The 22607-nt window shown below is 41.4% G+C and overlaps 1 protein-coding gene across 3 annotated transcripts in view; it reads left to right on the top strand.

Annotated features, from left to right (window-relative positions):
- SLC5A1 (solute carrier family 5 member 1) overlaps positions 1-22607 on the top strand; it is a 73155-nt gene that overhangs the window by 5385 nt on the left and 45163 nt on the right. For all 3 annotated transcript variants that reach the window (XM_047088197.1, XM_047088196.1, XM_047088198.1), the window contains exons 2-5: positions 2133-2204; positions 20498-20602; positions 21607-21666; positions 22286-22390. In XM_047088197.1, coding sequence (XP_046944153.1) covers positions 2133-2204; positions 20498-20602; positions 21607-21666; positions 22286-22390 — 342 coding nt within the window. The remainder of the gene's footprint in view (positions 1-2132; positions 2205-20497; positions 20603-21606; positions 21667-22285; positions 22391-22607) is intronic.

Raw genomic sequence — 22607 nt, 5'->3', positions numbered from 1 at the left:
GAGCTGGACCAGGAATTAGCTGAAGGTTCAGAGGCAACATTCCAAGGGTTCTGTAAGAAGGAAGGTCTGGTGGGGGCGCCTGGGTGGCGCAGTCGGTTAAGCGTCCGACTTCAGCCAGGTCACGATCTCGCGGTCCGTGAGTTCGAGCTCCGCGTCGGGCTCTGGGCTGATGGCTCGGGGCTTGGAGCCTGTTTCCGATTCTGTGTCTCCCTCTCTCTCTGCCCCTCCCCCGTTCATGCTCTGTCTCTCTCTGTCCCAAAAATAAATAAACGTTGAAAAAAAAAATTAAAAAAAAAAAAAAGAAGGAGGGTCTGGTGGTCATTTACTGAAAATGCGCTCATAAACCTTCAGTGGCTCCCTACTGCCTATGGAATAAAGCCTATATTTTTTAGCTTGGCATTTGATGGTCTGCAGTCTGTTCCCACTTCTCACCATTCTCCTCATTCATATGCCTCAGCCAGGTTCTCCAGGTAATGCTATTCACCGTTCCCTTCCTCCCCACACTGTAGTTCTATCTCTGGGTTATTGCTCATGTTGTTCCCACAGTCTGAAATGTCCTTTCCTTCTTTTCTTTCACTAATAAATCCCACTCTATCTTCAAGACTTGCTGAAGTGCTGCTCCCTCTGTGAAGCCTTTCCTGACACCCCAGTCAGAAGGAATCTCCTCCTTCTGTATTCATAACAATAATCATTCTGCAGTACTCATAATATGTTGAAAAGTAATGTTTCCAGCAAGCTTCTACCTACATCTCAGAAAGTTTTGAACTGAGTTTGAATGGTCCATCTTTAACGTATTTAATAAGAACACCATGCATTCCTCTAGCATTTTTTATTTCTTTGTTTTGATAATAACATTACTGAAATATAATTCAAATACTGTATAGTGCTTATTATGTATGTATATTTGTATGTATGTTTGTATGTATATATTTACTTATTTTAATTTACATCCAAGTTAGTTAGCATATAGTGCAATAATGATTTCAGGAATAGAATCCAGTGATTCATCTCCTACATAGAACACCCAGTGCTCATCCCAACAAGTGTCCTCCTTAATGCCCCTTGTATAGTGCTTTCATTTATTTAGTAAATTTTTTTTGAGTTTATTATTTATTTATTTATTTATTTATTTATTTATAGCACAAGCAGAGGAGGGGCAGAGAGAAGGAGAGACAGAATCCGAAGTAGGCTCCGCACCATTAGCGCAGAGCCCAATGTGGGGCTCGAACTTACCAACTGCAAGGTCATGACCTGAGCTGAGATTAAGAGTCTGACTCTTGGGGCGCCTGGGTGGCTCAGTTGGTTAAGCATTCGGCTCAGGTCATGATCTCATGGTTCGTGAGTTCCAACCCTGCGTCAGGCTGTGTGCTGACAGCTCAGAGCCTGGAGCCTGCTTCTGATTCTGTGTATCCTCTCTCTCTGCCCCTCCCCAGCTTGCTCTCTCTTTCTCTCTCTCAAAAATAAGTAAATATTAAAAAAAAAAAAGAGTCTGACACTTAATAAACTGAGTCACCCAGGTGCACTACTGTATAATGCTTTTAAAAAGAATATTTCTTAAAAATTTTTTAAGTTTATTTACTTATTTGAAGAGAGAAAGAGCGAGCACGTGCGCAGGGGAGGAGCACAGAGAGAATCCTGAGCAGGCTCTGTGCTGTCAGCACACAGACTGGTGCAGGGCTTGAATTCACGAACTGTGAGATCATGACCTGAGCTGAAACCAAGAGCTAGATGCTTATCCTACTGATCCAGCCAGGCATCCCAAAAAGAATGATATTTCATTAGGCACCTTGAGTATGCTTGTAAAAATGGCATGAAAAGTTCCATTTTCCTTATTTAACAAACATTCAGGTGGAGTGACTTGCTTGAAGCCACACTGCGAACTCATTGCAGAGCTGCACCAGGGAAAGGTTTTTAAACCTGAGCTTCAGTCTTCTTGTCTGTCATATGTAGGTCCCTGCCTCCTTCATCTAAGTACAGTGGAGTTCTAGGGGAGTAAGGAATGTGGAAGTGCTTCAGAAATAAAGACAGTAAAAGAAAGTACAAGTATATGGGAGTGGGAGAGGTATGTCCTTTTGGCAGGCAAAGTTGCTCTGTTCTAGTTTTGTACTAAATTTTTGACCTTTCCTCTTCAGGCTATGTTTTCCACTAATCGTGGGACTGTTGGAGGCTTCTTCCTGGCAGGACGAAGTATGGTGTGGTGGCCGGTAAGTTTTCTCTGAAAACTATTTGCTTAACTACAAAATTCCCCATAGAAGGCCCTATTCTTCTTGGCTTTGGGTGGCAGTGATTCTTCCTTCCTGCCTTAAATCCCTGATAATGCGTCTTCTGCTCACCAGGTCTTAATCTGGATGAACTTAATCTCTTGTGGTAAGGGAATAGCCTTTAAATAAATGTGCTTGGAATCCTTTACTGTATAAGTAGAGGAAGAGACTACACGAGCAGACGGTGTGGAGAAGCAGAAAGAACACACAGACTGAAGTGATCTTGGGAAAACCTGAACTTCCACCTTTGTATCTATAAATTGGGGATGATAGTATTTATCTTCCAGGAGTGTTATGAGAAATGGGTACCTCTTATGGGGTGGAAGCTCAATAAATAATAACTCTTTTACTACCTTTTTGTTATGTTAAGTCCCATGAAAGAGAGACTTTATTTGTCTTACCTTGGGAGCTGAAAGCAATGCCTGATACACAAAGGAACCTCAATAAGTACTCATAGAACAGATGGAGAGGAGCCCCTACTGTTCCTACAGTTTTTTTCAACTCTTGGAGGATTTTGTATGTTGTATATTTGTTGTATATTTGAGAGGTATTTTTCCTGATATTCGTACATGGGTGGAACTATCCCAGTTAAAGGACACGTGTGTGGATGGAAGAGAAACTAGGAGGCCCCTTCCATCCTATCAGCACAGGGCTCTGGCTGGCTTACCAGTTAAGTCCAATGACCATCTCAACCCAGAGTTCTCACCAAAATGACTGGTTGACTAAATTAGCCAAGTTGTGCATTTTTTTTTTGGACTAAAGATATAAGCAAGACTAGCTGGTGAAAGAGGTGGCTAATGAAGCATAGAAACAATGAAAAGAAAGTGACAGCACTGAGTTGATTGGAGGAAGAGAAACAAGAAAGTAAAGATTGTCACTGTCATATGCAGAGCATAAGAGAAATTGCAAGGAAATCACATCACACCCTGAAGTTGGCCTTTGATCAGCTGTTTTGGGATGGATTTTAATAACTGGCATCTTCACAGTTGCTTGGGCTATCCCTGAAGTCATTTCTGCCTTACCCCTAAGGTGGCTAAAAATATTGGGCAGATGCTGATTTCTGTGGTGGCCCCATCATGGTGCTCCCTCCTGACATATTTTATCTTCTCGAGCATTGTACTTTCGTACTTTCCTAAAAGCGGGTGTTGAATAGGCAGCTCTGATCACAAAGTTCAAGATGAGGCTGGGTCAGTCCCTCTAGAACTGCACTGCCTAGTATGGTAGCCACTAATCATGTGGGCTATTTTTAATTTTTATTTATTTTTGTTTTTTTATTGTTTATTATCTTTGAGAGAGAGAGAGAGAGACAGAGAGCAAGCAGGGAAGGGGCAGAGAGAGAGGGAGACACAGAAACAGAAGCAGGCTCCAGGCTCTGAGCACTCAGGACAGAGCCTGACATGGGGCTCAAACTCACAGACCGCAAGATCATGACCTGAGCTGTTGTTGGCCGCCCAACTGACTGAGCCACCCAGGCACACTCACATGGGCTATTTAAATTGAAATTAAAGCTAGATAAAATTTAAAAATTAAAAATTTCTTCCCACACTAGCCATATTCCAAGTGCTTAATAGCTACATGTGGATAGTGTCTGCGATATTACATAGTATAGATCTAGAATGTTTCCCCCATTGTAGAAAGTTCTATTGGACAGTGTGCTGTACAGATTTCAGAGCCAAGGCTGGATGAAATCTTAGTGGACTTGAGATTTGTTGAGTTAGAGAGCTGAACAGGAGGTTTATTTATTTTGGAAGCAGTGCACCTTGCACCCCATCTAATGCTTCACTGCTCCCTACAGTATGCCTGCCAAGTGCTTATTTGCCTTCGGTTTGCATCCAGACCTCCTCCCCCTACTATGATAGGAAACTCTCATACCTCTTCATGTAAAATTTCTAGGGCTGCTTTATTGGGGATAAGACCTCAACTTCTAATCTCTGGGTCATGGAGAAGCCAATGAGAGTAGTGAGGGGGTGGTTTGGAGCAGAACCATTCTTAGGAGATATGCATTTTGGGCTAGGCCTGGGAACACATCACATCTTAACTAGCAATGATGTCTTTCTTCCTGATAGCACCTGGGAGTGGGTCTGGGCTGAGATTTAGTTGGTAAAAGGATTTAGCCCACCCAAAACATGTAGGGTTCAATGGTTCATGTGGAGTTTCCTGTGGGTATTGTTTACCTTACTCATGTCTCAGTGTTGGTTTATTCTAACCAGTGGAGAAGCATGGCATCATTCTTCTTTTGTGCAGAAGTCACTACTTCCTTGATGGGGCTGATATTCAACTTCTTCTCCCAACAATGGTTTCTACCTAAGACTTTGTGAGATTATATTAATGGTTTGTAAACTTGCTTCATCAGAATCACCTGGATATGCTTTCCAAACATACAGATTTCTAGGCCTCATTCAAGACCTCTTAAAGAAAAAAAACCTTGGAAGAGAGTCCCAGGAACTTGCTTTTTATTTATTTTTATTTTTATTTTTATTTTGAGAGAGAGAGAGAGAGAGAGAGAGAGAGAGAGAGAGGCAGGGAGAGGGGCGGAGGGAGAAAGAATCTCAAGCAGACTCCACACTCAGCACAGAGCCTGATGTGGGCCTTGATCCCACGACCCTGGAATCATGGCCTGAGCTGAAATCGAGAGTCAGATGCTCAACTGACTGAGCCAGTCAGGTGCTCCAGGAATTCGCATTTATAAAAAGCTTCCCAGATGCTTTTGATTATCAGGCAGGTTTGATAATTACTGGTTTGGATAGGTGCTTATCTATCTGGTCAGATATACTGAAACTATCACTATCTGTTAGGGATGCTAGAGAAGGAGATTCTTGAATGGAGGAGCAATGACTTCTAAGTCCCTTTCAACTTTGAGAATGCTTTTATGCTAGAACATTCTAGCTTTGAATCAGCATATCTGATCTGCCACATTTACTAATTGTGTGACTTTGGTCAAGTCACTGAACCTCCCAGAGCTTCAATTTCTACCTCTATAAAGTTGGAGAATAGTACCTGCTTTGGAGTGTTCTTGTCAGGATTCAATGAGATAATTCATGTACTGCACTCAGCACTTGGGAAGTACTCAGTAAATGAAAATATTAAGAAGTATAAGGAAGATAGGAATGACAAGGCAACCCCCCAGTTGACACTTGTCTGGGGCATAGGACTTAGTAGCGCCTAGTAAATGAAAACTAATATTTATGTGAAGCTAGTACTGCCACTTCACTTAAATTTAACTTTCAGATCAACCATGTGAATAAATGAACATGGCTTATATGTATATTTATTTATACTGCTATAAATCATCAATGATTTATAGGACCACAATGACCACATTTTAACAACTCTGAGATTGGCTTATGTGTTATAATCAATCAGTGGCATGCCACAGTTTAAATGCTAATGTTTTTTCTTTCTTTGTGCTACATGGTATGTCTTACAGTAGTTGGTGTCTTAGATTCAATAAAGTATGGTTATATTCTAAAATAGTGAGTTTTAAAAATTTGTTGACTGTAGGAGCACCTGGGTGGCTCAGTCAGTTAAGTGTCCAACTTCAGCTCAAGCCATGATCTTACTGCTTGTGGGTTAGAGCCCCATGTCAGGCTCTGTGCTGAGAGAATCCCAAGCAGGCTCCATACTGTCAGTGTGCAGAGCCTGATGTAGGGCTCTATCTTATGAACTGTGAGATCATGACCTGAACCGAAATCAAGAGTCGGACGCTTAACTGACTGTCACCCAGGTGCCCTTAAAATGGTTTTAAAGCACTATTGCAATACACACTTGAAAGAGTAAAGGAAAATATAGCATGTGAGAAAATGCATATCTAAGTATTTTTCCTCCAAAACTGAAAAAGAGTTTAAACTATATTAAACCTATACATCTAAATTTCTCTTTGTATTAAATTACAAAGTCAATTTAATCCTGTCTGTCGGGCCTGGAAGTTCATAATTGGAATATCAATTCTCAAATGTGCAGGCCCAAGGAGAACATCACAGGGCTACAGTCTTTCTGGAGCTCACATCTCTGTCAGAAACCCCCTAATGGGACACTTTTCCCTCTCCATCTGCCTTTAGCCCTGTCGCTTTGTGCTGTAGGAGGAGTGAGCAACAAGAGAAGCTCTGGGAAAGAGTCCTAGGGTATTTTAGGAGGAAGGACCTTGGGTCAATACATCAGAGACTTGGGGGACTTGAGTATTCACCATCAAAAAAAAAAAAAATAGGAGGAAACTGGATCTTGAAAAGTCCAAAAGGAGATTGAACTGAGAGGCCAGTTGGGAACATTCCTGGGTCTTAGGGGACTTTGAAAGGAGCAGTTATGACCTGTAACAGGTGAAAATTTAGGAGCCCTGGTAAACGACTCCATTCCTAAAAAGTTAATGAGGCTGAGAGAGAGAGAGAAATCATATGCACCTTGGCCTGGGTGTAGAAGTGAGAGATAATTAAAAAGGAAGAGCAAGGATTCCAGGGCTGGGTTACAGAGGAGACAGATTACACAGGGAGCCAGGCAGGGAGGCCCCCAGAAGTCTGAGTCATGGGTGAGCAAGCCAAGCCAACTGAGTAACATGAAACCATGATATTACCTTTTGTAACTGTGGGTTGGTTCGTGGCTCAGGATTCCCTTCTGTAGTTGGAAGCTTTAACAAACAGCTGTGTGCTACGTTGTAATGGTTATGTGGGTATGTGGGAGATGGGAAAGCAGGAATGTGAGCATTGAAGGGGAAATTCCCCACTCCTTGTCTATTGGTAGCAGAAATTACTCAGATAGGCTGGGCCCCAGATACACAGCCCAGTGGAGAATTCTTTTTTGGAGGAGAGTTTGGTCATACTTATCGGAGTCAGCTCCAAGGAAATGGGTGGGGTACAATGGGGTTGAGTCAACCCTTTGAAAACCCCCTTAAATGAAGAAGTAAACATTCCAGAGGGAATAGGAACCTCACAAAGAACCAAAGGACTTGGGTTGTCCCAGCTTTGTGACATTGGGCAAATCGTTAACTTCTCTGGCTTTCAGTCTCCTCTGTAATGAGGAACAGTCAGACTGAGCATCTCAAAGGTCTCCCAGGACTAAAATTTCTTCCACAGAGGAGGAAACAAGAATGGGTGTGGGCATGCTAGCCAGTCTATTGCCAACGAGGGTCTTGAAAATTGAATGGCTGTGTGTCTCTCAATAGCCACAGTTCCTTTCCTTCTTTTATTATTAGAGAATCATCAGAGAGGTGTATGTCACAGTGACTTAGGGCAAGGGTTGACAAACTTTCTCTTTACAGGGCAAGATAGCAAATATTTTTGCTTTGTAGGCTATATGATCTCTGTCACAACTACTCAACTCTGCTGTTGTATCATGAAATCAGCCATGGGCAGTACATAAATGGATGGGCCTGGCTGTATTCCAATAAAACTTTATTTACTAAAAGAGGCTGAGGACCAGATTTGGTTTATAGGTCCTAGTTCGTTGACACCTTGTTCAGGTCTAGGCTCTAGAGTCAGGCTGCTTGGGTTCAAATCCAGCTTCTGCCCATTACTAGCTGTGTGAGTTACTAAACATCTCTGTGTCTTACATTTGTTATCTCTATAATGGGGATAACAGTACTTCCTTGAGATTGTTGTGTGGACATATGCACAGTCTCAGAACAGTGCCTGGCACTCAGCAAATTCTCAGGTTTAGCTCTTGTTTTTCTTTTTTCAGCTGAAAACTTTTGAAGGACTATTATATCCTGTATTTGATTGAATCCTTAGTGATTCAGCAAGAATGGAGATTAACCCCATGGGTTGCCCAACCAAGTTCACACAAGATAATGACAGAGTTAGGACTCTATTTTTCTGTTATTCAGGTCTCTTTCTTCTTATCTTTTGAGATGGAAATTTGTGAGATCAATAGATGTAGTCTAGAGGGTTACCTGAAAACCAAGAAATTCTTTCAGTTAGGGCTAACCAGAGACCCCTCTGAATATTTTCCCCAAGGAAAGAAGATAGCTCTTCATACTTACTAAACTTTGTTGAGTAAAATATATCTGATTTGATATTTAAGTCTGTAAATCCCAATGATCAAATCAAAGTTCATCCACTTAGGATACTACTGGGGTGCATCCTGGAAGAGTCTGGTAGATCTAAGACCTGGGAACATAAGACCTGAGAGAGAAAGAGCATGAACTAGGGGAATGGACACAGGAGAGGTAGAAAGGTCACCAAGGGAACAAAGCTCAGGAAAATGTGAGATGAAGGACCAACAAGTACTTGACTTTCATAAGGTTGAGTGGAAGTGACTGCCAAGTCCAGTTGACACTTTCTTCCTGCTGGTTGTCTTCTACTTGCATATGGCTATGTGTGCTTTCATTTATCCCAGGGCAGAGCTTATGTTTTTCTTAATCTTTTTTTTTCTTCCAATACCTAGTCCAGGACCTTGCATCTACTGGGCATTTGAGAAATACATGCTAAATTAAAGAAAAGGGAGGGAGGAAAGGGACATGTCCTCAGACTCTCATGCTGGATCCCCTTGTTGATGTCACCTAAGACCTCAGCCTGCATTCTGCTCTCTGGAGCAGTGGCCACAGAGTGTAGGCAGTGGTAAGAATTCAGGAGGTTAGGAAGGTACTGGGTCCAAGTCAAAGCCTTTCTCTAGCAGTGTTCCACATTTCTGTTTCTATGTACAGAGAACTTTTTTTTCCTTTAAACTTCTTTTTTTTAAGGTTCATGGTAGCAAAACTGGAAAAGCAATCCTGGCCCCAATCAGAGTGCCTGATTTTAGCCCTCATTGGATCCCTTGGGGAAAAAAAGGCTGGTGTGACTATGCTTCCTTACTATCTAAAACATTTTTTTTTAAGGCTGAGACAAGATTTTGCAAAACTTGGCTATTCCCATAGATATGTATCTCTTTTGTGGTGAGAGTTTTTTGCTTAACATGCCAGTTGCTGCCTTGCTCTTGAATGGCCTCTCCTCTCTCTTCTCCTTTTCCTCTTCCTCTATCACCACCTCCTCCTTCCCCTATTTCTTCTCTTCCTTCCCTCACCCTCTCTCCCTTGTCCTTCTTGCCCTCTCTCTTTTTGTCAGGGCTATTTCCCTGCCACTCTTCATGGCTTAGTCTCCTCTGAAGAGTTTCACTGATTAATGCACAGCCACTCACCACCCCATGTATTCTTTGTGTTCTTAGGCATCAGTTGATGGGTGTGTAGCCAATTTCCTGTCATATACTTGGTGTATAAGCTCCTGCTTTCTTCTTTCACTCTGGATACCTTCCCAATATTTTCTAACATGTTAGCGCTTCCCCAGACAGAGAAAGGAAAAAGTACACTATAATCAACATTTCTAGTTGGTTGAAGTCAGAAGAATGCTGAAACTATCAGCTAGGATGAAGTCTTTGGATTATTCATGTTAGAAATGTATCTGGGTTGGGGCACCTGGGTGGCATCTGACTTCGGCTCAGGTCATGATCTCACGGTATGTGGGTTCGAGCTCTGCATTGGGCTCTGTGCTGACAGCTCAGAGCCTGGAATCTGCTTCAGATTCTGTGTCATCTTCTCTCTCTGTCCCTCCCCAACTTGCACTCTGTCTGTCTCTCTCTCAAAAATAAATAAGCATTACCAAAAAAACTCTAAAAAAATAAATGTGTCTGGGCTTTTCCTTTGTACCATTTGCGTGGCACATTTTGAGTCACTGAGACCTATATGTTTTACTCTGGGTAAATTTTATATTAGGGAGGTGATTTAGAGTTAGGGTTAAGACCAGAGACTCTGAAGTCACTCTGCCTTGTTTAGAACCCCAGGTCCCCCTTCCTAGCTTTGTGGCCTTGGGTGAGTTATTCAACCTTTCTGTGTTTCAGTTTCCTCAACTGAAAAATAGAGATCATAGCCCCTATCTTTTTTAAATTTTGTTTTATTTATTTTTGACAGAGACAGAGTGCGAGCATGAGCTGGGAAGGGGCAGAGAGAGAGGGAGACACAGAATCCGAAGCAGGCTCCAGGCTCCAAGCTGTCAGCACAGAGCCTGACATGGGGCTCAAACTCACAAACCATGAGATCATGACCTGGGCGGAAGTTGGCCGCTTAACTGACTGAGCCACCCAGGCGTCCCCATAGCACCTATCTTAGAGAGTTGTTTTGAGGATTCAATTAGATAAATATGTAAATCATTTACAATAGTATGTAATTAGTCCTACCCAAACTGGCTATTCTTAATATCATTATCTTCATCATCATCACTTTTTTATTAAAGTAATCTCTACACTCAATGTAGGGCTCAAACTCATGACCCTGTGGTCAAGAGTCTTATGCTCTACTGAGTCAGCCAGGTGCTCCCATCATCATCATTATTATTGTACCTCATCTTTAGCTCCTCCTTCTTAAACTGTGAATTCAATCATTTATCCATTGATGCATTACTATTACTTTATTCTACATTTACATGTTGATTACTTATTATATGCCACATTCTGTGTTAGGTGCTGGCATATATTAGTGTGTGTGTATGTGTGTGAGAGAGAGAGACACACACACATTCTTACAAAATTATATAATCCAAAATTATATATATATCCAAAATTACAAGTAGTGGTCTTAAGAAAGTGTATTTGAGTCAAGGGTGGGAGGGAAGAAAAGGGGTGTTTCTCAAAATACATAAGAGAATCAGGAAAGATCTTTCTGAGAATTGAGCATTTAGGCTGAGATGTGAGGAATCAGAAGGAGGCAGCCATTTGAAGATTGGGGGAAGAGCAATCCAAGCAGAAGGGACAGAATAGTCAAAGGCCTGAGGAGGGAAGGATCTTGGGATATTTGAGGAACTGAAAGGAGGCCAGTGTAGGGGTAGATAATGCATTTCAGTCAGGCCCGCTGAGTGAGGGACTGCAAGTTGATGATCCCAAGGATGAACCTATCTGAATTGGTGAGAGGGTTGGTTGGTCTCTAGCCTCCTTGACCTATAAATGCCAAGAGAAGACCTCACCTGTGTTTTGTGCCAACAACCTGTGGGAAAATGCCAGCCTTGGCAGTGGTTTCCTGATTTCCTGCCCTTTTGGCTCTTAGAACAAGGAGAGAGATTTGTGAAGATAATGAGTGAAAGGCCACCATTGTTTATGGAGTGCATGAGTTAATGTAAACAGAGATTATGATGGCTCTGGAGCAAGACCTGTGTCTAAACATTTACCAGAATCTCAGAAATAAAATGGTCTGAATATATGAGTCCCACCTTCTCTTCTGTCCCAGTCCAGGAATTGTGATCTTCAAGAGATGGCAAAAGTCAAAGGTTAAATCTCTCCAAATCTCCCCTATGAAAAGATATCTTACGAATGAAATCAAAATAGTAATTCAGGTTAAAGACCAGTTCCTCAGAGGATGAGGGAAGAATCTGAAATACAAGCATGATGCAGATATATACATGCTGTTCCTAAATTTACAATGAAATGGGTAGGGAGGCCTGACCCGACTGTGCCCCTTCAGGGAAGTTGAGAAAGAAATGTCTGGGGAAGGAGGAAGAAAGTCAGAGTGGCACTGTGGCCTCCCTTTCTGTCCCTTGGACATTGGTCATGTTAGACTGTAGGACTGTGGGCAAATCACTGCTCTGGTCTTCAGTCTTCTTACCTGTAAAATGAATATGAGAATAATCCCTACCTCACAGACTGTAGTAAGCACGATGTAAGATGAAGTGAATGAAGTGCCTGTCCCGACACTTGGCCAACAGGAGGCATTGTAAAAGTCATCCCCTCTCCCTTTCTTATTTTCCCAGGACAGGCCTCTCAAAGTGTACCCACCCCAGCAGCACCAGCAAGACCTGGGCTCTAGTTAGAAAGGCAAAATTTCCAGCCTCAACCCAAACATATTGAATCAGAAAGTTGAAGGAATGCGGTTCAAACATCTGTGGTTTAACAAATCTAGGTGATTGTAATTAGTGTTGCCAGATTCAGCAAATAAAAATAAAGGATGGCCAGTTAAATCTGAATTTCAGACAAACAATGAATACTTTTGTAGTGTTTGTATGTTTCATGCAATATTTGAACATAATTTTATTAAAACTGAATGTGTTTATCATTCAGATTTTGCTGGTTTTTGTGTATTTTTACTGTAGATTCTGATGCATGCTATAGTTTGAGAACCATTGTCTGAGGAAGACATACACAGGTAGTTGTCCACTGCCTTAGGCAATTCTTGACTCTTGGGTTAATGGTTCAGAGTGTACGCATACTATTTTACTTTCCTAAGGGTGTGGAAGTAAAGATAGAATTAATGCATAAATTTGAATCACTTTCTTCCTTTGGGCTATAATTTTGTTTTCATTTGAAAATGACAAGGTCAACCTTAATCATTTCCAAGTTAATTCTAGCTCCAATATGAGATGACTGGATATTGGTAAATAAACAGGCTGTACCATACATTTCCTATTTCCTTTTTCCTGTCACACAAAACATAATTTTTAGGTAGCATTCAATGACATTTCATGTCTTTTTCTATATTGCCCCCAACAAACACATGACTTCCTTACATACTTTGTTCTTAGGTTCTGCAAGTGAATCTGAGACAGCTCTGGAATGATTTCCCTTTATTGTTAAAGGTTTTGATGAATTGTGTTCTGCTTATAAAGTTACACAAATTCATTGTGGGAATATTGGAAAAGTATGAAAACATGCTCATTGTTTTCTCTTTCAAAGATAACCACTGTTAAATTTGCAGATATAACTCTATGTCTCTGTCTCTGTCTCTGTCTCTGTCTATGTCTATGACTATGTCTATGTCTATAAAAAACTGTATATTCTTTTTTTATTTGGGATTTTATCACTATCACCTTCCCACCATAACATATTCTTCAAAGCTATGATTTTAATGGCTGCATAATATTCGATCACAAATATGTACCTTAATTTATCCAGTTGTCTTCCTGTGGTTGGGCATTTATGTTGATTCCAACTTTCCTGTATTGTAAATAACATGACAATGAACATACTAATGAAACTCATGTATAAGACTTTCTCTGCATTTCTTTAAAAAAATTTTTTTAACGTTTATTTATTTTTGAGACAGAGAGAGACAGAACATGAACGGGGGAGGGTCAGAGAGAGAGGGAGACACAGAATGTGAAACAGGCTCCAGGCTCTGAGCAGTCAGCACAGAGCCCGACGCAGGGCTTGAACTCACAGACCGCAAGATCATGACCTGAGCTGAAGTCGGACGCTTAACCGACTGAGTCACTCAGGCGCCCCGTCTGCATTTCTGATAATTTTCTTAAGGTACTAAAAAGTAGGATCATATGGTGGAAGGAGATGAGATTTTGATATGTACCAACAACTGCTTTCCAGAATTGCATTTCTATCAGAAATACATGGGAGAACGTGTTTACTTGCCTGATGGACTAACCCAGGAGGTCAGATTCCACTTGAGGTCTTGTTCTTACTAACACTGATCTTATAGGTCACCATATTAACATCTCAGAGTAGTGCATAATCCTAGCACACCCCATTATTCTTCTGGGCCCCATCTAGGCCTAGCAGGCCAAGTTTATTGCCTCTTCCTCAAGAGAGAGCCATCCTTGACATGTCCCTGGGAAGAGTCTTAACTCTATGTAACCAGTGGAAATAAGTATAGCTCTAAGGCATTCAGTTGCTGCCATCCAAGGATTTGATACACCAGTCCACTCACTCACTCAGCAGACTTTTACTGCATGCTTGTCATGTGCAAGAAAGGTCCTATGCTCAGCAGAAGCAGAAATCCTCTTTGAGGGCTAGAAGGTTTGTGGGGAATAATACTTGGACAGAAGCAGTGTCATGCCCCTGGAGAGTACAACAGATGAGGATTGGAGGTGAGAGACCAGAGGGGTAAGAGATCAGCTCTGAATGGTGTCAGTGGAGAGATGAGACTGGGATTCCTTTTGAAGACTGGGTCAGTGTTTTAGGGGCATAAGAGTTGATGGAGAGGAGGTTGAAGCAGAGGGAAATGGCATAAATAAATTCAGAAGGCAGGAATGCCCAGAGCATATCTAGGAGACTGAGTTAGTATAATTTAGCTGGAGTGCAGGGGATGTGAAAGGGTATGGAGAGGCTGCTGGGAGTGGAGAAAGAGGAGGGGGCTGTATTGCAGAAAGTCTTGAAAGCCTGTAATTCCTCTTCCCAGTGTCATATCATGGCAGAGGAGTCTTCCAATCAGCAATGTTTGTTGCTTCTGGTGGTGGAGATTACCCTCTGGGAATTCTTATAACCCAATCTCTTGAGGAGAAAAATTGTAGGATTTCCCACAAAGCCTTTGAGTGGTATCTGTGGATTTCCATTTGAAATGTCTTGATAATTTTGCTGCAGTGTGAGGATATTCTGGAAGTCTTTATTTGACTGAACCAGCCAGTTCTGAAGTTTTACCTGTGAGATTGGTCAAAAATTCTTTCAGTCCACATGCTTGTGTTGGCATGTGGTTGAAGAGACAGTGTCTCCCACTGGGAAGCATGAGTACCATGGTAACAGACCTTTGAAACTCTGGAGGTTAAGTAGAGAATTTTGGAGAAAGTCCCTTTCACCCCAAAGTTTTTGTCCTTCACACCTTAGCATCCTAATTTTGTAGTTAGTCCCTGTGCTCTTGTTCCTGAAGAGAGGTCAAACAAGTTTGTGGAGATAACAGTGACATTTAGTACAGTGTAGGTAGGTTTCTCAAACTTTATTGTACATGAGAAACACTTGAAGAGCTTACTACTCTGATTCAATAGGTCTGGAGTGGGGGCAGAGGATTTGTCGTTCTCTTAAGCTCACAGGTGAAGCTGATGCTCCCGGCCTGTGGAACATTCTGTGAGTAGCATGGGTTCAGGAAGTCCATTTGTAGGGCTGTGATAAGAACTGAAGAAGTGATCATTGAAGAGACTAATGTCTGCCTTTTTTCGAGGAATAGATGCAATCCCTGCTAGCTTCCAACTTCTGACATTAATAGTTGGTAGGGAGAAATTAATTTGGCTAGATTATTTTCCTTTGTAGTTTAAGTGGTTTTCTCTTTAGGTAAGGCTTATGGGAGAGTATCATATTTGTGCCAAACCCTGGAAGAATCGAAGTGAAAAAATTTTAAGTGTTAGAGCCACTGTATTGTTGAGGTAAACCAAATTGGTATTATCAGGAATCTAAACTGCAATGAGAGGGAATCTGTTCTTGTTAAATGGTCCAAATAATTTAGAGGCAGATTTTCTGACAGTGATGAGAATTAGAGGGACTGGCTTAGTCCTTACTGCCACCAGGCACTCATGGCTGAGTGACAGATTTAAAAGAGGATTTGAAGCCATATAATGTTAAAACTGTATGGGAAGTCAGGAAGGGCAGCCTGTTTCACTCTGGATGGCCCATGTCTAAAGTGGTTCATTTGGGCCTGAGGCCCATCTGTGGACACTGTTAAAACTGAGGGCAGCAGATAGTAACACAGATGGTGAGATTCAATTCCATGGCCAGTGAGGAGCAGACACATGAGAAGAGGAAGCTTAGCCTGGAGAAGATTTGAGGGTGGGCACAATCCCTTTCCTTAGACCTTGGAAGAGCTAGCTTGTGGGAGAGAGATTTGACTTGTTCTGTATCACTCCAGAAGGCAGAAGTAGACAAATGGGTAGATTTCAGCTCAAGGTAAAGAAGGACTTTTTAACTATTAGAATTGTTCCTCTATGGATTCAGCTGCCTTGTAAATTGGGCAAGTTCTCTGTCACTAGAAGCATGGCATCCAGAAACCAACCATCACTTGGGGGGGGGGGGTATTGCAGAAGGGATTCAAACTGTGACATTTGTGGGTCCATATAACTCTTTAAGACTCTGTGATTCTATAATTTCTTCAAGTATTTCCCATCCTGCCAACTTTCTAGGGTAAGAAGTTTAGGTAGTAAAGTGTGATTATGAATTCCTCCAAATTCAAAGGAAAATGTAGTGGTTTTTTTTTCCCATTTGTGATGTCACATTATGTTATTTCCCTGATTACCATGCTATCAAACCTGTTGGGTGTTGTCTGACCCAGCTCATCTTGCACAGTTACAGTAAAGCCATCTAAATACTTATAATAGCTTCCTGAGCCCCATCAGGGGATGAGGAAGGCTTGGAAAGAAGTTAGTCAAAAGCAAGGTCAAGCTGGGGAAATTTTAGATGAAGTCTAAAACCCTGAACTCAGAGGCAATGTGGGAGGAGATTACAGAGAAGGACATGATGATTCATGTCACTGGATCACTCCCTGGATGGGGCATGATTCCCAAATGGGCATGAATGTGGGTGAGGGGTAGACAGAGGGAGTTTTTGGGAAATTAGAATGATGAAAGCGTTGTTAATGAGCTTCAGTGAGAGGAAGGGCAGAATGAAAACCTGGCAGGGGAATGGAGGTGATAAAGCAATGGTGTCTGTATTAGCTTGCTTGGGCTTCCATAACACAATACCATAGACTGGGAGCCTTAAACAAGAGAGATTTATTTTTTCACAGCTCTGGAGGCTGGAAGCTCAAGATTAAGGTGCTGTCAGGGTTGGTTTCTGGTGAGACCTCTCTTTCTGGATTGTAGATGACTGCCTTTTGTCTGTGCATTCACATGGTCTCTTTTCTGAGTAAAAAATGAGAGTGAGAGAGAGAGAATGAGAGAGAATGAGAGAGACGATGTCTTTTTCTTTTTCTTATAAGGACCAGTCCTATCAAATAGATTAGGGCCCCACCCTTATGACCTAATTTAACCTTAATTACCTCCCTAAATACCCTATCTCCAAATAAGGTCACATTAGGAAGTTAGGACTACCACACATGAATTTTGGGGGAACACAATTCAGACTCCAACTGTGTCCATTGTAGCTCTTGTGAATTGTCTTTGAGGATGAAGTGATTATCCTCTTGGAGGAGAGAAAGGACTCTGTTTGAGGGTCAGTAAAATGTCAGTCATTACTGATTCATAATCTCATTTGACTTCTGAACAACTGTCATGAGAGAAGATTGAGGCTCACAGATGTTATGATCACCCAGATAGTAAGAGGTTAAGAAAGTATTCAAACTCTAATTTTTATTTTCATACTTCCTTCTCACTGGAGGGGACTCTAACCTGAAATCTTTCTGAATTCTTAGGACTATGTCTTTAAACCTGGAACTTCCAGGAAGACTACTTGGCAGGCCCATTTGGATGTTGAGGAGGTTCTCTGAATAGGGAAGTGGCTTGATCAGAGTTGTGCTTTGGGGAACTGGCCATGTGTGTAGGGGGAGACTGGAAATTATCTAGAAGCCTGTTGAGAGATAATCACAGCCTGTACAAGGGCAGTATAAGAAGTGCTAGATGCCTTTGACATTGTGGAGGCAGAGTCAGGGTTTTGGTAAATGATTGAGTGAAGGCCATGGGGTGAAGGGAGGGAGTCCAGAATGAGGCCAAGGCAAATGACTTGGAGAAGAGTAGTGACTATGACAGAAATTAAGTAAATCTGTGCAAGGCAAAGCTCTCCTGGCCCCTATTCCATCATACAGTAAGGGGGTACCTCAGGAAAGCCACCAACTTCTAAAAGTTCAAGTTTCCCTTTGGAGGGATGTTGGAGAGGACTTCTTGAACTTAAGGTTAATCTAATGCAGTTAATCATTACTGGTAATTATGCCCTTAATAGTACAACATTAGGCTTAATAATTTATCAAGTGAGAGATGATAAATGAAAAGATAATGGATCATGGAAGGCAGGCTACATGACAAAGGTAATTCTGATTAAAAGTGGACTGTTATCTCCATCCAACTTTGAGGAGAAAGAGGTGAATATCTCTGAACAGCCTGCTTTCCTCCAAATTTCCCCTTCTTTTTTTAAAATTTAAGTATAATTAACATACAATGTTATATTAATTTTAGGTGTACAATATGATTCAACAATTATGTACAATTCTCAGTGCTCATCAGGATAAGTGTACTCTTAATCCCTTTTATCTATTTCACACCCCCCTGCAACCTCCCCTCTGGTGATCACCAGTTTATTCTCTGCATTTAAGAGATTTTTTTTATCTCTTTTTTCTTTGTTTTGTTTTGTTACTTAAATTCCACATATGAGTGATATTATATGGTATTTGTCTTTCTCTGATTGACCTACTTCACTTAGCATCATACCCTCTAGGTCTATTGTTGTTGCAAATGGCAAGATTTCATTCTTTTGTATGGCTAAGTAATATATGCCATTGTATATATATTACTGCATCTTCTTTATCCACCCATCTTTGGATCCATTTTCCCCTTTTTAATAAATGGAATCCACCTACTCAAGTCCTGAGTCTAGGAGTTACCCTTGATTACTCTTTCTCTCATTTCCCACACCTGATCCTTCAAGGGTAACTCTTAGATTCAGGACTCCTGTCAACTTGCTTCTAAAACACACTCCAATCTCTACACTTGCCCTTGTCTTGACTGCTACCACCAGAGACCGAGCCACTGTCTTCTTATGTAGATACAGCAATAGCCTCCTCTACATTTTTATGTTTTCTCCCTTGCCCCCAACACTATCTTCTCCATGTACTTGAGAACAATCTTTAAAAAGCAAATTAAGTCCTTTCTCTCCACTGATTAACTGCCCCCCACTCCCACCAGTGTTTTCCCACACTTAGAATAAAATTCAAACCTCCTATCCTCCTTGCCTGCTAGGACCTTCCTGATATATCCCTGTCCAGCTTCCCAGCCTCATCTCATACCACCTTCCTCCTTGCCTACAACACTCCAGCCAGTCTGCCCTTCTTTTTGCTTCTTAACTACAACTACTTTTCTTCTGATTTGACACATTGGACTTCTTTTATCACTTCAATCTTAACGTAGAGGGCATCTACACAGAGGGAACTTTCTTGACTCTCCAATTGGAACTAGTCACTCTATCACACCCTCTCTGTTCTCTTTACAGCACTGACCATTCTCTGATCTCTCTTTAAAAAAATTTTATTTATGTTTATTTATGTTGGTTAGAATATAAGATTCTGGAGAGTAGGGATTTTGTCTGTGCTATTCACATTGGAGTCCCCAGGGTCTAGAATAGTGCATGTTACATTGAGTTGATGCTAAATTAATATTCACTGAGTGAATGAATGAGTGTACTTTTATATCATTATTGCATCATTCCAGAGACTTTCTGACCTGGCCTTCAGGGAACGCCCTCCTCTCTGACTTAACTATTTGGTACTAAGCAACCATTACCTTATATTGGAGGTAGGGACTGATGTAGCTAGGACAGTTTCTTGGAGTAATTTGTCTTTTGTGAAATACTGCTCTTTGTTTTGTTCCAGATCTGGACCATCTTAGGGATAATAGACAAATAACTACCAGCTTTCCCCCATTGCTAAGCAATAATGGGGATAATTATACTAGTTTGATAATTATCAAATGGTTCTATGCCTCTCCTCCTGGGTACAGAAGGACTCTAAAACTTCCTGGGGTTCTCTTGGAGCTTAGATGCAATTGAGTTGACGGCACAGTATTATGATTAGTTAGTGCAAGATCCTTCTCTTGTTTTATCTGATGTTTTTTCTTCCATCTCCCATTCACAATCTCATTCTCCTTTTTCCTTCCAGGCTTTCAATCTTGGATTTTTAATATATATCCTTCCAATCTGTCTTCTACCTATGTATTTAGACATATGTATGTCCTTGAAAAATACATGTGTTTTGTGTATGTGTCCATGGGGTCTATGAGACCTTTGTAAAAAATAAAAAATAAAAATACTATATTGATTTAGGGAGTTATTATTAGTAGCATCTCATGTTTCTTGGGAGCACATGGGATCATAGAATTTAATAGTTAAGAATCATTGGGAAGTATAGGCTCTACCCCCTGACTTCTCTGGTAAGTGAGAGGGCTGATGCCCAGAGGCTTCCTTTAAATGATTTCTTTTATCAAAACTGCATTTACTGAGAGCCAGTATTGGTCAAGGTCCTTGGTCAAGGTATTGGTCAACTCTTGGAAGACACAGGGATGAATGGCACAGGCCCTGCTTTTCAGCTGACAGCCTTTTGGACGACTTATAAGGGAGGCTCAGTGAACTGTGGGGTTGCCCATATTTTCTTCATTCTTTGGCATTGGGCTGACAAAAAACCCCACAGGTTTGTATCAGATTTGATCTGATTTGGGGATACACATTGCCTTTTCTTCCATCCTCTCCTTTTCATCTTCACTATTACCCAAGACCCCACATCCATCTTGTGAACCTGTGGTCCCAACGAACACACAGTCAAGTTCCCAGCCTGCCTCTTCTATTTCTTGTCCTTCTCTTGGGTGACATGTCTCTTCTCTCTTTGGTCTACCTCTGAGTGTCCTGGACCATAGAGTCCTTACCAGATTTTCTCTTTGTGTTTCCAGGTTGGAGCATCTCTCTTTGCCAGTAACATTGGAAGTGGCCACTTTGTGGGGCTGGCGGGGACAGGAGCTGCAGCAGGCATCGCCACTGGGGGCTTTGAATGGAATGTGAGTAACATCAGAGACACTGTCCTGGAGCTGGAAGGAGTTTTAGCAGTCAGCCAGTCAGCCACTTCAGTCTATGTTTAGAGATGCTCTGAGTGTTAGGGAACCAACCAGGGACACCCTTGGATGCAGATAGAAGAGGGGCACAGCTTCAGGAGCCCCAGGGTCCTGCTGCTCTTCTACCAGAGTAACATGAGAAAACTACAGATATGATGGCAATAGTGTTTTTTTCTTTAAAAATCCAAGCCCTCCTATTAGGCTAAGCAAAATTAGTCAGAGAAAGGCAAATATCATATGACTTCACTCATATGAGGAATTTAAGATACTAAACAGATGAACATAAGGAAAGGGAAGCAAAAAGAATATAAAAACAGGGAGGGGGACAAAACAAAAGAGACTCTTAAATATAGAGAACAAAGAGAGGGTTGCTGGAGGGGTTGTAGGAGGGGGGATGGGCTAAAGGGGTAAGAGGCATTAAGGAATCTACTCCTGAAATCATTGTTGTACTATATGCTAACTAACTTGGATGTAAATTAAACAATAAATAAATTTAAAAAAATTGTTTAAAAATTAAAAAAAAATCCAAGCCCTCCTGTACCCTTTTGGCCATATTGGAGGTTTGGAAATTCTTACCACCAGATTCCCATTATTTATTATTATTATTATTATTATTATTAATTATTACTTAAAAGTTCTCTAAATGGTATTTTACTCCTTGTAATCAGAGAAGAGGCAAGAGGAGCTGGGATGTCTGTGGGCAGCCCCCTGGTGTCTCCTCCACTAATGCCCTACTGCTGTTCCCATGGGCCAACTGAGCAGCAAAAGCCTCTTTCAGTTTCTGATGGCCACTTAAGGGAGTTGTCCCCAGAACCCCAGGAGAAAATGCTTGCTGATTGTCCTATAGTAGTTGAGGGCCCTGCAGGCAGCAGGGTGAGCTAAGGTTCCTCCTGGTTTGACTTTACGTGCTTTTTTTTTTTTTTTTTTTTTTTTTTTTTTGTCTGTTTCAGGCCCTGATTTGGGTGGTTGTCTTAGGCTGGGTGTTTGTTCCCATTTACATTAAGGCTGGGGTAAGTATCTGCTCTGTTATTCCATGTCTTGCTGATAATGTATATTTATATATGTTTACATATGTATATACATATATGCACACACACACATATATAATATGAGCTCCATCCTCCTGAAAGCAGAGGAGGCTTTATGGAATAAGTGGCAGAGAATGACTTGTGTTTTGGCTTTCTTTTCCAGGTTATAAACTTTTGACTACTTTTTAAAAAAAATTTTGACTACCTAAAAGCAATTTTTTTAATGTTTATTTATTTTGTTATAGTGTCTTGTTCATAGTAGGCATGTTGTATAGGGATATATATCTATCACTTCCTCTTCCAGGGCAAAGATCTGCTTTCTTGGTTATGTACAGTCACGTGTTCATTTAAAAAAGTATTTATTGGGCACCTTAAATGTTCTGGGACAATACCCAGCTACCCCTGCAGTGGTAGGGCATGTGGGAAAGAGATGAGCAAATGGCTGGAGAATAGGGGCCATCTGGCTACATCACAGACCTCTCTTACCCACGAGGGTTAACTTTTGAGCATATATCTGATGCCATGTGGATGCCACTGCTCTGCTTGCTCTGGATCTTCTGGTCACTCTGACTGATGGCGACCTCCATTACATCCCATGCAGGTGGTGACGATGCCAGAGTACCTGAGGAAGCGATTTGGAGGCAAGAGGATCCAGATCTACCTCTCTATTCTGTCCCTGTTACTCTACATTTTCACCAAGATCTCGGTGAGTCTACTGCCCCGGGGACGGGCATTGGCTATCTTAGAACCTGCCCGCTCCCTCTTCTTAGTACATCCTGGCCCACCAAGGAACAACAATATTTGTTTCTATTAACTTGGTCCCTTAGTCTTCTTATTCTAAGGAGTAAAGTCCTATTTCATGCATCAAAGAGCCAACACATGAAATTCCTTACCCTTCACCATGTGGAAGGTTAAAAACATAA

This window comes from Lynx rufus, unplaced genomic scaffold, assembly GCF_022079265.1.
Source record: "Lynx rufus isolate CCGP_SWC_20201006 ecotype Redwood Valley unplaced genomic scaffold, mLynRuf1.p SCAF_24, whole genome shotgun sequence".
NCBI classification, from domain to species: Eukaryota; Metazoa; Chordata; class Mammalia; order Carnivora; family Felidae; genus Lynx; species Lynx rufus.
The sequence above is the reverse complement of the archived record's forward strand: the minus strand, read 5'-3'. Positions and strand labels throughout refer to the sequence as shown.